Source organism: Bactrocera tryoni, chromosome 2 (assembly GCF_016617805.1).
Source record: "Bactrocera tryoni isolate S06 chromosome 2, CSIRO_BtryS06_freeze2, whole genome shotgun sequence".
In the NCBI taxonomy this organism is placed as follows: Eukaryota; Metazoa; Arthropoda; class Insecta; order Diptera; family Tephritidae; genus Bactrocera; species Bactrocera tryoni.
Window position 1 is genome coordinate 28,584,065 of NC_052500.1, and position 18,051 is coordinate 28,602,115.

At 32.8% G+C, this 18,051-nt stretch overlaps 1 protein-coding gene across 8 annotated transcripts in view; it reads left to right on the forward strand.

Moving 5' to 3' along the window:
• Nucleotides 1-18,051, forward strand: part of LOC120767222 (GTPase-activating protein skywalker) — a 166,474-nt gene extending 148,423 nt beyond the window's left edge. For 4 of the 8 annotated variants that reach the window (XM_040093041.1, XM_040093043.1, XM_040093042.1 and 1 more), the window contains 7 exons: nt 6,736-6,860; nt 6,955-7,283; nt 7,348-7,519; nt 10,700-10,729; nt 16,519-16,677; nt 16,747-16,967; nt 17,038-18,051. In XM_040093041.1, coding sequence (XP_039948975.1) covers nt 6,736-6,860; nt 6,955-7,283; nt 7,348-7,519; nt 10,700-10,729; nt 16,519-16,677; nt 16,747-16,967; nt 17,038-17,179 — 1,178 coding nt within the window. In that variant the 3' untranslated portion in view covers nt 17,180-18,051. Of the gene's footprint in view, nt 1-6,735; nt 6,861-6,954; nt 7,284-7,347; nt 7,520-10,699; nt 10,730-12,273; nt 12,361-16,518; nt 16,678-16,746; nt 16,968-17,037 lie in introns of all 8 variants that reach the window. The other 4 variants (XM_040093047.1, XM_040093046.1, XM_040093048.1 and 1 more) reach the window with 3 other exon arrangements.

The following is an 18,051-nucleotide window of genomic DNA, read 5'->3' on the forward strand; positions in this document are numbered from 1 at the left end:
ACTTTATAGGGTCTCCGACGCTTCCTTCTGGGTGTTACAAACTTCGTGACAAACTTAATATACCCTCTTCAAGGCATAAAAGAAAAGTTTTTCACAGAACGATGGGGGGAAGGTTTTATTATAATCAAATCTATATATAATAATTATTATTTGCCTAATTTTTCTTGTTTATTTGACAATATATTTTATAAAAAATGCATCTGAGTAGGGTATTGAAGCTTTGTTTCAGCCGCAGTTTACGTTTTTTCTTGTTTTAGTTCACACAACTGGCAACTTTTCATCACTAGCGCTGTGTTAATGAATATTAATAATTGTTTTGTATTTTTCATATTTTTTTTTTTATAAATAATAATATGTTATTAGAACGCTTAATGTTATTTAATTTAAATTAATTTTTAATTTGTTTTACTAATTTTACTAATTTATTATAAATGTTGCTTTTCATTTTATTCAACTGTATTCCCTTTGAATACCGTTTGGCACAATGACCCATGATGGCGCTGAATTACAGTCGCTATAAATTGCTTTTCAATTATGACAATTATGCAATTTTAAAAATATTGCTGGCAATAATTATAAATTAATGTGCTAAATATACGAATACGAGTGCGCTGACGTCGCTGCACACGACTACGACTATTATGCTGAACTAATTCTAACCCCAACTAGAGGAGTTCAATATTTAAGCGATATATAGATATGAGTGTGTAAATAGAATTTTACTCACACTCGCATAGAATTACGTGCAAGGCAGTCATGCATAAATGCATTTGACAGTCCATATATCTAGTTATCTATATCATATACTACACATCTATACATACATATGGATGTTCCAAATACCTTTTAAATGAAAATGACAATGTTTGCCCGTTCGCTTTTTACCTTATTGGCAGCGTAAATATGATTACAAGCTGAATTGGCGCTTAATTGGAAGAGAGACAGACGTTTTTTCGCCGTGGAAGCCACCAACCAGCCGGCAACCACTTATAGCATAGACATCGGCATCTCATCTAATGCCGGCTTTGGTCGGGTTCGCATAGTCCGCATGTGTCGTTCGGAGCATGAGAAATCGTGTGGTGCGCGTAGGCTCGTTTATGCACATTCGTTTTGTTTTTTTTTTTGTGTAAAACGGCACCCCTCTTGTGCTCCTCCTTCTTTCAGTCTTCTAATGATTTATGACCGCAACTTGAGCTCAACTTTTAAAGCTTCGTTGCAACCCTACCGTATCGTATTTGCAGTTGTCGTTGTCACAATTATTGTTGCTGTTGCTCAAGTGAGTGCAATAGGCGAGCAACGACATGACAACCTTGTAAAATGAGTTTTCTTGACCTAAAGCTCACTGGCAGTTGTGCAATTGTTGGTGTGAACTCGCCAGTAGGCATATTTTTGTTATTTTTTTTATGGCGAGATGTAAAAATCAGTAGTCATATGTATAAGTACATATATGTATATGAATATATGCATATACATATGTACATATGTGGTAACAGCTTAAAATACCTGTGAGGGCCTACATGTGGATGTGTTATTTATATCGAGCGAGTTTGATAATGAAAAATACGCTAAGCGCACATCAAGACTCGCCCCTAGGCCGAGCAGCTTGAGTAGCTGCGATTTTTCATATTTTCAGAAAATGTGAAACTAATGAGCAGCTATAAATAAATGTATTTTCTTAAATATGTTAGTACAGGGTGTTATATTTGTAGGTTTTACTTATGTAGTATGTGACTATGAGCTGATATTTTGTCAGGAGAATTTTTAGCTTGAAAACTCGCGTGCTTTGTCGATATATGTATGTACATTGTAAATAAAATGCAACGTATTTAATTATTCAATATTTATTTTGCCGCCTGTAAAGTAATCTCCACCAGTTGTAATACACTTATCCCAACGACTTTTCCAGTCCTGAAAACACTTCATAAGCACTTTTTGGGATGGTCTTCAGCTCTTTCAGCGAATTTGGTTTTATCTCTTTGGTCGATTAAAAGCAGGCTATACGGAGCGGCAATTTCAATTCGGGGAACAAGAAAAAATCGTACGGAGCCAAATCTGGAGAATACGGTGGTTGAGAGCGATGGTATTCCTTGCGTTTTTGGCTGTATATTCGGTCACAATCGATGCTCGATATGGTGGTGTATTTTTATCGTCTAAATGTTCTTCCACAATTCCGGTCGTTTTCGACCGATGTTCTCACGCAAAAGTCTCAATACGTTCAAATAGTATTCCTTATTGACCGTCTACCCCTCCAGAATAGATTCATGATACACCATACTACGAATATTGAAAAAAATAACGAGCATCACTTTGATTTTTGAGCGGCTTTGGGGTATTTTTTTTTTTTTTTTTGATTTTCGGCTTGTTTTTTAGCCTCCATGTTGATGATTGATGAGTTGTTTGCATGTCAAACACATAATCTCATGTTACATCGGCAGTTATAATGCTTTCCATGAATGTGGGATCGGAATTCGACCTGTTTACGGTACTCTTTCTGAAAAAAATTCAGCTTTACCGGGACGAGTCGCTTCGTAACCAAATTTCCATCAAAATCATTGGAACGGACTCGCGAGAGATATCGAGCTCCCTTGCCATCTCTCTTACACTTGCTTGACGATTTTCAAGCACCATATCATTGACTTTTTTAATATTTTCACCAGTTGAAGAGGTCGAAGGCATGTCTTCAACGATCTCTCGACTGTCTTTGAAGGCTTTGTATTATTATTTTTTATTTTATATACTTTTTCTAATGGGTTTCATCATACCATGATATTTTTTGCTTTGAAAATTTATCAACCCCGATTAATAGTAACCTGAAAAGCTTTGTAGAAATTCTTTTTAATGGAGAACCCTGTACTTCCAGTTTATATTTATATAAGTATATTGCCAGGTATTACTTAAGTTATTAAAGCTTCCCTAAATTTGCTTAAATTTATGACTTTATTTATTGTGCTTTATTGTTCAGTTTGAATAACATATATATGTAGATTTAGAGTTACGCGTGCGTACAAAGTGACAGAAACCTCGGGTTTTCGTCATCTCTTAAATTATTTATACTTTCATTTTTGCTATTTTCCTGACATTTTCCAAGGAATTTCGTCATACAATGATATATTTTAATTCCCAAAGTTATCAACGGCTTTCTACCGGTTAAATTCTCTATGTTTTGCATGACACAGCACGCAGTAGGGAACCCTACTGCAACCCTTGGTAGGGGTTTTCGATTCTATGGATTTTGTGGCCACCGCTTTTCTGGTCAATTGGTCAGCTAACTATTTCTGATTTCTTTCGATGAAATCGATGAAATTTCTGCGGTGCTGCTTGATCATTACTGCTAAAATTTATAATTACCAAGCTATTTCTTAGATAAAACTTAAAGTTTTTTAAGTCTTGCTTTCCAATTTTGTTCCGTCTAAAATTATGTTAAAGCTTTGAGTTACAAATTCCTGAAATTCTAGGTGTTGTCCAATATCATAAATTTTTCAAACCCGCAGTTTGGCTAAATTGTTACCAGACCGTAATGAATTCTATAGTTATGTCTCTTCAATTGTAAACTTTTTTTATTTATTTATATTTTATTTTAAGCTTGAGAAAACAGTGATTTATTAACACGAATTTAGTTAAACTTATAAGTAATTGAGCTTAGGTTCACAATATTTATATTAATCACAAGCGAATAACAGTTATAAGTCACCTGTTAAGTAATCGATGATGCCACATTAGCAAACAATGAATTCTGTTCCTATTATGTCCAACTTTTTAACTAGAGACATTATAGTTTCCTAAGCGAAATGCGCAAGCGAATTATCATTAAAACGCTAATCAATGAATCTATTGTAGTCTTTACCTTTATGAACTGCTAAAATTCTCGAGAATTCGCGTGCTCAGTTTTGTTGGCAATTACGTATGCATTTGCGTTGAACCGGTTCACTAGCACCATTCATCGATCAACCGGCGCATTCATAGGGCTGTTTGAGTGTTGTGAATTTGTTGCTCCAATCTTTGTAAACATTTTAATGAATTTGTGCAAATAAACAATAGTGTAACTGAAATTAGATAAAAATTATAAGTTTAACGCTAATATGTAAAATGTTTCTCAAGGAGTTATAGCTACTAGCTAGTCAGTTATATATATTTACAGCATTTAATGTACTTTAATAATCCCTGATTCATTTGGAATACACTTGGATTCGCTTGATTCCATAGTCTATCTCTAAGGGGACCTCGTACCAAAGGAGCATCTACTTTTCACTAATTTTTTAAAGAAAAATCACGGAAATTTCATATTCAATGGGAAATGTTTGTTATCATCCGAAAGAGCATATTTTGGCATTTATTTTTTGGAGATTATCTCTTTTAAATGTTGGCTGCGGCTACGTCTCATATGGTTCATCCATTGAGTCCAATTTTCAATGATTCGTTCGAGCATTTTGAATGGTAACTAGCGAATGACACGCGTTTATCCAAGGCCTTCCGCATATACTTAAGACTTTACATATGCCCTCAGGGAAAAGTCTACTTGTGTAATATCACACGATCTTAGTGGCCAAACGATCGCTACAAAACGTGAAATTATCTGCTAAACGAAGTGTGTTCTCAATAAATCCATTGATTGTTGCTATGTGTGGAAAGTGGCACCGTCCAACACATGTCACCAAATGTCGCCGAGATCATGAGCTTCAATTTCAGGCATCAAATAGTCGCTTATCTTGGCGCGATAACGGTCGCCATTGGCGGTTACCTTCTCATTGGCATTAGTTTTGAAGAAATATGATCCGATGATTCCAACGGCCCACAAACCACACCAAACCGTTGTCTTTTCTGGATGAAATGACTGCTCTTGAATATCTTCATGTTGCTCTTCGTTCGAAATGCGACCATTTGGTTAGTTAACATACCCATTGAGTCAGAAATGTGCCTCATTACTGAACAAAATTTGGCCCGAAAACAGCGGATCTTCTTGGAACTTTTCAAAATCGCAAAGAGCGAAGCTATGTCGCTTGGGAAGGTCGGGCGGCTTCAGTTCTTGTAAAGCTGTATTTTGTATGCTTTCAGTTTAAGATCTCGACATAAAATGCGCCAAGTTGTTTCATACGTCAGTCCGAGTTGCTGCGAACAGCGCCGAATCGACTCTCCACGGTCTTCGTGTACACTCTATATTTGCTTTCCTGCGCACTGGACGTGGTTTATGTACTTATAATATTAAAAATATGATTAAAACTCATGCTACTTGACAGTTTTTTGATTTTTTTTCTATTACTCATTCCTAAGAAATTTCTCTGGTGTGATATTCAGTACTTCCCCATTCTTGCTTATTAATTATTATTATCGTTTTCTTTTATTTTTTTCGAACTAAATTCTCAACTAAAGCTCGTGCCTGCCTTGATTTATGGTATTTATGTTTCAAAATTGTTTTGCTGTTATTCATTGAATATTTCTATATTCACGTATATTTTTAGTCTCTTTGTGCTAATTTTTATTTGTTCTCCTGTTTGACTTTTGCTTTTTCTTCGATGTTTTTTTATTTGCCTTATAATTTTCCGTTTGTCATGGGAAATTTTTTCTTTAAAAAATAACAGCATTTCGCGCTCACTTTGTCGCTTTGTTTGGCTTTAATCCAAAAATATATTTTTAAATTCAAATATTCGACAATAAACAAGCAACATATGAACATATTTTGGCCGCAAAAGCAGTAATAAAAAGTTGACAAAATTCTTTACAACGCCAACATCTCACAACTCATATGGGTCAATCGAAAATGCTTAACCGGCTCAATGTCATATTGAAGTCAGAATTCTCTACATGAACGCCTGTTCAGTCGTCTATTATTGTGTGATTTGTGTGGCTCATTAGTATAATGTATGATTAACATATGTTAATCAGATAGGTGCAACAATGTGCCATTTCAGAATGTAGGAAACGAACGAACTCGTCTTTTTTAGCTACAACACAATATACATATGTACATTAAGTGATCTGTGGTGGGTTTGTGTTAGAGCAGAGCATTTGTGGGAATTTCTACTACGTATTTTTGAATATGGGACTCCTTATAATACCCTGAACAGATTTGATGGAAATTTTGTAGAAGAAAACGTCAAGGAGACCCTATGATATAAATGTTCAGCATGACGAAGTGCATACGCGAACCAGTACCTCTGTTTTTGAGATATCGATCTGAGATTGTATGCACATCCTTTTCTCTCCAAAAAGTTGCTATTTTGTTGGAACCGCTTATATCGGACCACTATATCATATAGCTGCCATACAAACCGAATGATCTAAAAAAAATCTTTATATGGACAACTTTTTTATTTGACGAGATACGAGTATCTTCATCAAACTTGAAACTGATTATTGCCTCAGACATCGATATAATATCCGAAGATATTATTTAGGTTGGATCACTGTTAACATATAGCTTCCATAGAAGCTGATGGATAAAAAACGAGTCCTTGTATAGAAAATTTTTTTAATTGACGAGATATCCTCCCGAAATTTGGCTTGAATTAATGCCCAAAGCAGAATGCAATGGAAAGGCTATAATGCTTCGAGTATTATAGGGTTAAAGTTTAAACAAAATTAACGTTTTTTCTTGTTTTTACTTCAGTCCATAACAGTAAGAGAGAATAGGTAAATATTAATGATAATAATTATGTCGTAATGTGTAAACTTAGTTTAACCAAGCGAATGTATTTTTTCCACTACTTTAACCATCAAACTTTAACATTATTTTTGCAGAGGAGGAAGCGTATCATTGTTTAGCAGCGCTTGTCGGCAGCAAGGAGAAAGTCTTTATAAAGCAAACCAAATTACAGCATGAAGTCACCTGGAAAACTGTGATGCAAATTGCCAAAAAGCACAGCGTAAGTAAACCGGAAACTAGTCCACACAACAAACATTATAACAGACCTACTTCATATACGACTAACTTCACACCCCCGATTTTCGTCCACACAGAAAAATGCCGTGACCTATTTTCAACGCATCTGCCCTGGTGTTAAGCTGGAACGCGTCTTCATGGATTGGTGCTGGTGGATATTAGCAGGTCTACCATTTCAGCACCTAGTACGCATTATGGATTGTTACTTCCACGAGGGTATTAAGGTGCTGTATCGTGTGGCGCTCGTGATAATCAATCTCTTCCACAAAGAGTGTCAATCCAACAACGAATGGAGTCCAGATAATATTAAGAATGACATTGGTAATGCGTTAATTAAATTCTGCAAGAAGATACCAGTGTCACCAACGAAATTATTGCATGCCGCATTTAGTATTAGGGGACTGAGGTAAGCTCGCAACACTTTTACCTTTAACTCGCAAGCAATACTAACGTTCAATTTCTCTCCACAGTTCCACATATATTTCTAGAATATTTATGAAGACTGAAATGATACTAAAGAGCCGTTCCGTTTTGAATAGCGGTTCAAAGCAATTAGTTAAGTCGAGATCCAGTGATAATTTACCATCGAGTCAATCACAAGTCAATATACAAATGATGTCGCACACATTGACCATACGTGAGGTTAGTCCTTCTGCCGCGTAAAGGCATACTTTTTATCAACTAACTAATGATATGAAATTACTAAAGCTGTTTTGAGGTTAAAAAATTAAAATTGCAAAAATCTACTAAACCATAAATGAATTTATATATGTATGTATATTTTCATTTCTCTAATTTCGTATTATATGCTCTCAAGCAGCGTAACTTTCGAATTTTTACAAAGAGTTGCTGATGCTGAAAAGTGACATATAATATTACTTTGCCCCTTTCCTTACTTCCCCATGCCATTTACACTCACGTATCAAATCAATCCACTGTGCTTTTAGTACACCCACATCACAATTCTTTATTTCCCAGTTCACTCTAGCTGTCTAATTATTTTCACGAATTTGCCCACAAACGGCAGAGTAGATTTTCATTTTTTTTCACATTCAATATTTCAGCTTCTCAATTCAGCTTAGTCTAATTTTAAGCTACTTCAGTAATTAGTTATAAATGTCAGCTTAATTTATGTATAGAGAAGAGCTGTGCAAACTATGTGCGAACGAAATGACATCGTTAAAGGAATTTCTTATTTATTAAAAACAAAAAAATTATGAAAAAGCTGCATCGATTTCTTGACCAGCGAGATAATTTGTTACATTTCGGTACCGTGTCAACGAAGCTAAGTTAGCGGATAAAACGCGTCCTAAGCAGGGTTGCATATTTCTTAATGCAAAATATTAAAATTAGATTTTCTAAAAATTAAAATTAGATCTTCAATATTTAATTCGGCATTAATTAAAAATCTGAAAATTTCTTTTGAAAATTTTTAAAAGTTAAAATTTAGTTTTAATTAAGAAGAATTAATTTATTAAATTAAATATTAAAAAAAAATTGATTAATTTTAATTTATTTAAAAAATTGTATTTAAAATTTTTATTAATCTAAAAGTGTAACAAAAAATTAAAAAAAAAAAAAAAATAAAAAGAAAAGTTTAAAAAAAGTTAATTTAAAATTAGATCTTCAATATTTAATTCGGTATTAATTAAAAATCTAAAAATTTATTTAGAAAATTTTTAAAATTAAAATTTAATTTTAATTAAGAAGAATTAATTTATTAAATTAAATATTAAAAAAAAATTGATTAATTTTAATTTATTTAAAAAATTGTATTTAAAATTTTTATTAATCTAAAAGTGTAACAAAAAATTAAAAAAAAAAAAAAAATTTTTTAAAAAAGTTAAAAAAAATTAATTTAAAATTAGATCTTCAATATTTAATTCGGCATTAATTAAAAATCTGAAAATTTCTTTTGAAAATTTTTAAAAGTTAAAATTTAATTTTAATTAAGAAAAATTAATTAATTAAATTAAATATTAAAAAAAAATTGATTAATTTTAATTTATTTAAAAAATTGTATTTAAAATTTTTATTAATCTAAAAGTGTAACAAAAAAAAAAAAAATTATTTAAAAATATTTAAAAAAATTGAACTAATTAAATTTTTAATTAATTTGAAAACCTAATTTTAAATAATTTTATTTAAAATTAACTTTTGATTAAAATTCCGATTTTGGTATTAAGAACTAAAAATCTAAATTAGAATTTTCGAGACTAAAAATTTAATTTTTTTATTCACACATTTGGGTATACTATTTTTTTAAAATCAAATATTCCTTACAAGAACCTGATTTTAATCGATCATTTTGTAGGATAGCTACAGGTATGTACATACATATATGCTGTAGTGGCCAGATTTGAACAGTTTCATTGGAGATTGAACTGTTGTCTTAAACAATAGGTATAGACCAGTTTCCGACCATTGTAGTACCAGATGGAATTCAGTTAATAGGTTCATAAAGAGTAGTCATCCCTTAGGAAGCCTGCGTTTAACGCGAAACTTAATCTTAAACAATAATTCGTACGAAAGTTTGTGAATATGTCTCGCTTATTTGGGGAGAAACGGACGTTTGCAAAATTTTAGATTCATATCTCAAAAACTGAGGACCTAGTTCGCCTATATACTGATAGACAGACGGACATGGCTAAATCGACTCGTCTCGTCATATTGATATTTATATATATTTTTTAGAGGTTTTCCGACGTTTCTTCTGCGTGTTATGAACTTCGTGATAAATATTCCGGAAAAAGTTTGATAAAATATTAAGAAAATTATTTAAAATCGTAAAAAAATATTTTGCAGTACCCTGTTGTCGCAAAAATAGTTCTAATAACGAAAGTTTTGTTCGCACATTTTATGCATACACGTTGTGTCCCAAAAATAACCGCACTTTATATATAATCAAACAACAAGCAGCGTTTTCAGTTGAAAATTTGCAGCATTAAAAAGGTACATTCATCTTCTTTCAAATGCATCGGAGCTCATGTAAATCATATAACAGATGTTAAAGGTTACAGCCATTTCGATAAAGGAAACAAATTTGCAATTGTGCCATTATTTACAAAGTGCACAATACCACCAGATGAAATTTCTATCACTCCGTACGCTGATGATAATATCCCAGCCAAGCTTATAGCCACGATAACTGAGCTGCTGAGGAACATTACTTCCATAAAATATTTATGCTTTGATAAATAGATGAGGATTGCACCGCGACCAGGGGTGCATTGTGTCCATATTTTGCTTTCGCTGGTTGATCGTTCCAATCATTGTATTGTATCTAATGGCACCTGTATTGCATAGCAGTGATGGAACCAAATTTTCTTTCTGCGCGGATTTTCCTTCCAAAATATTTGCCATGGTGTTGTTACTTCGTAAATTTGTCTGAATTGGTATTAAAACCACTCATTTGGAAAAAGGAGAGATTTGAGAGTTGGGTTGGTTTGACCCCAAAATCACCCCCCTTTCCCCCCGTGGGTACGCCACTGTTGCATAAATAATAACTTTCAGCGTAAATACATTTGGTACTTTCTATGTGACTTATGTAACCAAAAAGTGCGGTTATTTTTGTGACACGCCGTGTACATATTTGTATAATTGCTCTCTGCTTAGTTTTAGTTTTAACCAATAGCTTAGTAAATATATAATATTAATATCTATATAGAAAACACACTGTAGCAAACAACAACAACAACAAAGCCACAACAAGTAACGAATTTAATTTGATTTCTATCTTGTTTTTTCATTTCGTTTACTTTTTCGCATATGTAACTCTCGTAACTCTCGTGAACTGCCGAAATGTGCATTGCAACATTTTAGCGATTGTACACCGAGACCTGTCGCAATTTGGTATGGGACACACAGCATAACTTATTATCAATACTTGAATTATATAGCAAAATGCAAAAAGCAAAAACAAAAACAATATAATATATAATTTAACAGCTGCTAATGCAAATGCAAAGCTCGTTCTACTACTTGTATGCTAGTTTTGCGTTTAATTACACTTTTCAGTTTGCGTTACTGTGTCGATTTCCGTTTCCGTTTGCGTTGCCGTGTTGAGTTTGTCTACTGTCTTGATTTAAATGGGCGTTGATTTGTCGGTGTTGCATTGTCTTTGGTTTAACATATATATTTTTTTCGTGCTGCTTCTGCGCGCGTACATACAAACATGCATACGTGTGGGTGTGTCGTTTTTTGTTTTTGTGCTACCATTTACTAACACTTTCGTGCTTTCTTGTAAGAAAACTCGTTTCACTTGCCTATCTGTAACCTCTAAGCCTTTAAATATCATATACTACCTTGCTGAAGTGGCGCTCTTTGCTTGCACTTGGCTCAAAATTGTTTTATCCTTTCGCTTTTATTGCATTTTCCACTTTTAAACTTGCAAAAAATAAAAAAAATGGCATGACTTGTCACCTATTTTCGGTTTTCTTTGCTTACCTTTGTTCCATTTATTTATTTTCATTGCGATCGTTATGTAAACACACATGTTATTTGGCAACAAGGAAAGGACTAAAGTTTTGTTGTGTATTACTAAAATTGTTTGTGCAATATTATACATATTTGATTGGCTGAAATTTGTTGTGAAAAATTAGTTAAGAAAAAAGGAAAAAAAAAACATTTTACATTACATCTAAACTCAATTGCAAGAGTAACGAAATACTTTTAATTATAACTTCTTTTCTCTTTTTGAAATGCTGCCATAAAAATGTGAATATTTTATTTCTCTCTCTCGACCCTGCTCTGCCTAACGCCTAAATCTGCTGACGAATAATACCCTGCGACCCATGGACTATAATATATTTTACTTTTCTTATTTTAAAAATATATTTTCAAAATTTTAAAATATTTTTTATGTTGTTTCATAAACCGTTTTATGCGCTACTTGAACCTGGAAACCCTAAACTACCGCGCAAAATTAAAATTATTATTATTACGCCATATTTTAATGAACCTTTGAACCTTATATTTATATACCCGTTATTTATAACCAATTTTTTTGCTTCATAAACCGTTTTGAAACTTTGAACTTTATTTACCTTACCGATATTTTTAACGTATTTTGTTTTTTTTTTTGGTTTCATAAACTTTTTTATGTTCTTCTTAAAACTGTAAACCCTAAACTACCGCGCCAAATAAAAATTATTATTTTTTTCCAATTTTTTATCAAAATATCTTGCTTTGAATTTTATTTACCTTATAAATACCCGTCATATACCCGTTATTTATAACTCATTGTTTTTTTTATTGTTTCAAATTAAAACTATTATTATTATTCAATTTTTTTCTGAAATACCTTGCTTTGTACCTTATTTACCTTATAAATACCCGTTTTATACCCATTATTTATAACGCATAAAACCGATTACTCATTTGCCTGCGCTCAATAGGGCGAAAAATCGCCTGGCCATAGAGCAGTTGCTATGGGTGTTTACCCCATACACAATCTAAAGAGTCTAGTTTGCTCCGGTGAAGATGTAAGTGTGATTTTTGTGTTAACAAAAACTGCAGATTTATATACCTATTACATATATAGTTGTTAAAAAATAGAGTGAACGCATTTTTAAACTCACTTATTTCTTGGATAATCTCAATGTTATCGAACTACACTTTTGCTTAGTGTTGTTTCTTTTTTGTTTTTTTAATAAATATTTAGTATATTTGTTCTGGTTGTTTATAGCGTGGATCGTTGTTGATTAATGAAAGTCTTTATAACTACATTTTTGGCACGAATATATTTGAAATTACAATGTTTTGCAATGTAAACAAGATACAAAGTAAACTTTAAGTATTCAAGATTCAATACAAACACATTCGTAGCGCCATCTGGTGAACCGCACTTTTTTCTTTAATTGCAATAAACATGAATTAATTACTCGTACAATACACCTAACAATAAGCAGTTAAAAAAAAAACACAGTCTTACATTCTGCAAGGGTTTTGCAAGTACATATTGAGCATTCGTGCTTTCGATAGTCGGTTAAACACGAATTTATACAAGTCGATATCTCCGAATGGTTTTATGTTAAAATAAAATATTCAACTATTTTCATATTTTTAGCCAGAGTGCGCCCTTTGATGTAACAATTTTCGTTTTCAGTCACATAGGTCATTAAATTTGTTAATAAGGTGCCTCCGTTTTCTTCTTAGCATCACAGTTTCTATGGCGTTCACCCAATGGGCAGGCGTTGGCATCACAAACAGGTTGTACAGCATGAAAAGGCAAATTTGAAAGTTTCGAATCCTCCTGAGGATTGCCTTTTATATTTCGGAACTTGAGAACAAAACAAAAAATATTCATCATCGAAAATCGCTTTATTGTTTTTCAAAATATTATCCGTTAAAATCTACACACTTTTGTATGCTTTTGAACCAATTCTCGAAACACTTCTTTCACTTTATCACGATTAAGTATCTCGAAAACATGAAATCTGAACTCATCAATCGCCTCCCCAGGTGTCGAAAACAGTTGAACTCTCATTTTACTTATAACCAAGTTAGGACAATACGTTTAATGCAGTTGTTTCAGTCGAAAAACGTTATACCCTTAGTTTATTTCTTGTGTACGGGATTAAAAGGAAGTCATTCGGTGCCAAGTCAGAACTATGCCGTGGATGTCTCATCAAGTCGTGCTCAGAAATACAGTTGTTTCGATGTGTAAGAGCTCGCTTTGTCCTAATCAAGAGTGATCTGTCTTCGGCGATGAAACTGCAACCATTTGCTTGGAAGTGCTTCGTATTCGAACAGCTTGTGTCGGTTTTGGCTCATCTCGAGCCATCCATACAGTCGAAATATCATGATGCAACAACTCATTTAATACGATCCTTACGAAATTCGTCTTGAGGTGATCTACGAGATTCTTGGTGGAGCTTCAAAATTAATGAAGTTCATCTATGCTCTCTAGCCGAGTTATTCCACGTCGAAAATTGTAAAAAAAATAGTCGCGCGAATATGTTGGAGATTTAATTCCATTTTATTATAAGTTTCTCTAAACAACACAAATAGCGCTCTTAAGTCAATGGGTTCTAAGTATGTATGCCTTAAAAAATGTCAAATTTTATGATGAAGTGCAGATTGCAACATTACAGTTGTCCAATCCCGTAAGGTAAAAGACAACCTAGGGATTAGTCGAGATTTTTCTTAATTGGTATCAGTTATTATATATCAAATATGATAATTTGTTAGACCTGGAGTTTACGAGTGTCAGTAACCGAAATCAACGACAAACAAGGTTCTCCAATTAATTTGGCGAAATGCTGTCGTGTCGACAGAGCTTGGCCACATATAAATCCAAGTTTTATCGCGCCGTGAAATCACCTACCAAAAGCTAATTCGGTATTTTGATTCAAACACGCTTTGGCTTTCTTCATTATTTAATTACAAAATCATAGAGTACTTTCAAAACCCGAAGTAAAGCAATAAACATTCAAGAGAAACGAACCAAAATCACACAAACATCAACAACTTACAAGAATTAATACAAAACGATTATGGCAGACCTCAGCAAGTCTCTTTAACTTGCAGAACGCCCCACATAAGTACATGCAAAACACACTCGTATATACCGTACACATAAGCCCATAAACTTTGGAAGCAATTCACACCAAAAACATTTCAAATTTATGTACATATGTAAATAGTGTTTGTCTTTTGGAAATCCAGCTCCCTTTTCGAGTTATATTTTGTAGAATTTGTTTTTATTGTCTTTGTCCTTGGAAACAGTTGAAAGGTTTTGAAACTAGTTTAGATTTGTTAGTGCTTCGATTTGTTCAAAGTTTATGACCACATTTATTCGTTCTGAGTGTCTGTAAAGTAGTCCCATTTTTTGTTATAAAACTTTCAGCCATAATCTCAATATCTTCAACTTATGGTATTAGTGACGTCTGGAAAAAAATAATTCTTTAATCTAAATGGGTTTAATTGTGTATCGATTTTCCAACATTTTGTACAACTATGAAAATTGTATCTATCTAAACTATTTTAAAAAAATTATAAATAAATTAATATCGATAAATGAATTAGTATCGATAAATAAGTTTATATCGATAAAGATAATAATATCGATATATGAATTAATTTCAATAAATTAATTAATATCGGTAAATAAATTGATATCGGTGAATAAATTGATGTCGATAAATAAAGAAATATCGATAAATGTATTCATATAAGTAGATAAATAAATTAATATCGATGAATAACTTAATTTCGATACCTAACTTAAATTCTATAAATGAATTAATTTTTTAATAAATTACTATTGATGAATAAAGCAGTATAGATACACGAACTAATATCGATAAATAAATTAATACCAATAATTAATTAATATCGGTAAATAAATTGTTATCGATGAATAAATTGATGTCGACAAATAAAGAAATATCGATAAATGAATTCATATCGATAAATAAATTAAAATCACTATATAAATTAATATCGATGAATAACGTAACTGCGATATAGTATGTCTAACTAAATTTCGATAGATGAATTAAATTTGTGAGTAAAATAATAACGATAAATGTGTTCATATCGATAAATAAATTAATATCAATAAAAAAATTTATATCGATGAATAAAGTGAAATCGATAAATTAATTAATATCAATCAATAAATTGATATCATAAATAAGAAAATATCGATTAGTCTTCATACCGTTACAGGCATAATTTTTATAAAAAGAATCCGTAATAGAGTTCACTTCATTTGTTCCAATAGTAGTAGTAATCCCTTAACGAACTTCTTCTACTATTATGAGTTTTTTTTAAATGCTGTCTTTGTTTACTTCTTCGTTTAATTGCTGTTAAGAGTAGCATGGCGTTGTTAAGTTTTGATGCCATATATTTCAGATTTTCCTACCAAATCTTAACTTCTCATTACGTAAGTTTCAAAAAAGGTTACCAGAAATGCTAGAACATAAGGAATTATATACGGTGATCCATTTCGAGGTCCCCACATTTTTAAAGTGAAACACAGAAACTTCATAATTAATGGGGAATGTTTATTATCATTCGAAAGAACATTCTTTCGCAATTATTTCTGCTCACCGAAGTGTTTTCTCAATAAATCCTTTGATTGATGCGATGTGCGGGAAGTGGGATCGATGATTCCACCGGTTCACAAAGCACATAACTTGAATTTCTTCAGGTTGCTCTTCGTTCCAAATGCGACAATAGACGTGGTATTCGGCGGTCGAATACTATCTATTTGAATCACCCGTTATACATATATTTTATAGAATCTTCGACATTTCTTTCTGTTCCAAGCTTTGTGGCAAACTTAATATACCCTACGCAGGGTATACAAATTAGTGCAAGTCCTAATGATAAACAATAAATAATAGAAATGACAGTTATGAAAACCGAATGACACATTTCCATTTAGAGCGCACTTAGTTGAAATTATTGGACGAAGAAATTCGTCAATTTGTTTAATTATTTTTACATTAATAACCTTTGTTGTTTGTGCATTGTTTTATATGTATGTGAGCGTATGCGTATTTGATTTGTTTCAATTAATCCGTAGAATGCTAAAAAGCTTTATTTGCATTTTTATTTATTTATATTTTTTTTTTTTAGTATTTAAACAAGTCGTTGTAGACAAAAGACTAATAAGCGTTTTTCATCTACAGCTCTTTACACTCTGGTCATGGCTGCCCGTCAGGATAACAATGTATCAGCCGGTACTGCTTTACACCACAGAGGAACACGGTTGCTCGCTGACCACCTTCTATGTGCGCGTCGAGCAGCACGAGCCCACGCTCATGATGATCAAAACGTGCAATAATGAGGTAACACATAACTATTTTTTTATTAAAAAAAAAAAAATAAAATCTAAAAAATGTTTACACTCTTTGCAGGTCTTTGGCGCCTACTGCTCAACTCGTTGGTTCGAACGCAATGTCAAAGATGACAAAGGCCAGCGTCAGGCCTACTTTGGCACTGGCGAGACCTTCCTCTTCTCACTCTATCCGGAGCGCGCCAAGTACCCGTGGGTCGGTATTGAGAATGAGAAGGATTTGGGACATGCGTCGGAGCTATTCATGGCAGCCGATTCGAAAATGATAACCATCGGTGGCGGGTAGTTATATAACTTATAAATATATGCATTGCTTTTTAAAAATACTAATATTACGATTATCCGCCTACAGTGAAGGCCAAGCCATTTGGATGGACGAGAACATACGATTTGGCAAAACGGACAGTTGCAAGACCTTCAACAATCCGCCGCTCTGTCCCTCTGGTGATTTTGAAATACGTGTACTAGAAGTGTACGGCTTTGATGGCATCTAAGTAGTGTATGTACGTACAGAACACATGCAACAAACACACACACACAGACACTGAACCAAAAAATAATCGTACACAACTAGCCGCAAACCCGCAATGTATGTGCCACTTTTGTTGCAAAGTATTTGTTGCTCGCAATGGCTCAATCCACCAGGCGTTATAAAGCGATTACTCTATGTTTTGTAATTTTGTTCTTGAAAGACAATGAGAGGCCGCTGATCGGTTCTTTTTGAATGTTGCTTAGCAAAAAAAAAAAAACAAAAAAGGGGAAAGGAAAAAGAAAACAGAACGAAATATTGTAAGCAACAGGCAGCACGAAGCACGATGTGTGTTCGATTCGCCTACAATTCAATGCAGAGAAAATTTTAAATCTAAAACGAAAATATTTCATGCGAAATTGCCCGCCGAGAATGTCTTCTTTTGCGTGATGAGGATGATGCTGATGATGATGATGGCGTTGCTGCTTCGGTTGATGTTGCTAATCAGCTGTTTTGTGAAGCAGCATAGGTAGAGTGAGTTGTTCAAGGCGCAGTATTTTACGTATACATATATTATTACATATACCTATACATATAACTTATACATTAAACAAGTAATTCTCGTGGCTGGATTGCCAATGCGCTATTTGATGAGTGTTAGTAGTAAACAGAAATTAATAATAATACATATATACATATATATACCTATATAGTTGTAGTAACAATAGCTGATATACAAATATATAATACATGTTGTTGTAAAGCGAAGCAGCAAAACAAAGAAATACTCGGTGAATGAAATCAATGCAAGCAGTAAACCACTTTTATTATAAAAAAGTAAAAATAAATGAATAAGAAATGAGTAGCGCATGGCGTTGACAAAACATAAACAATAAA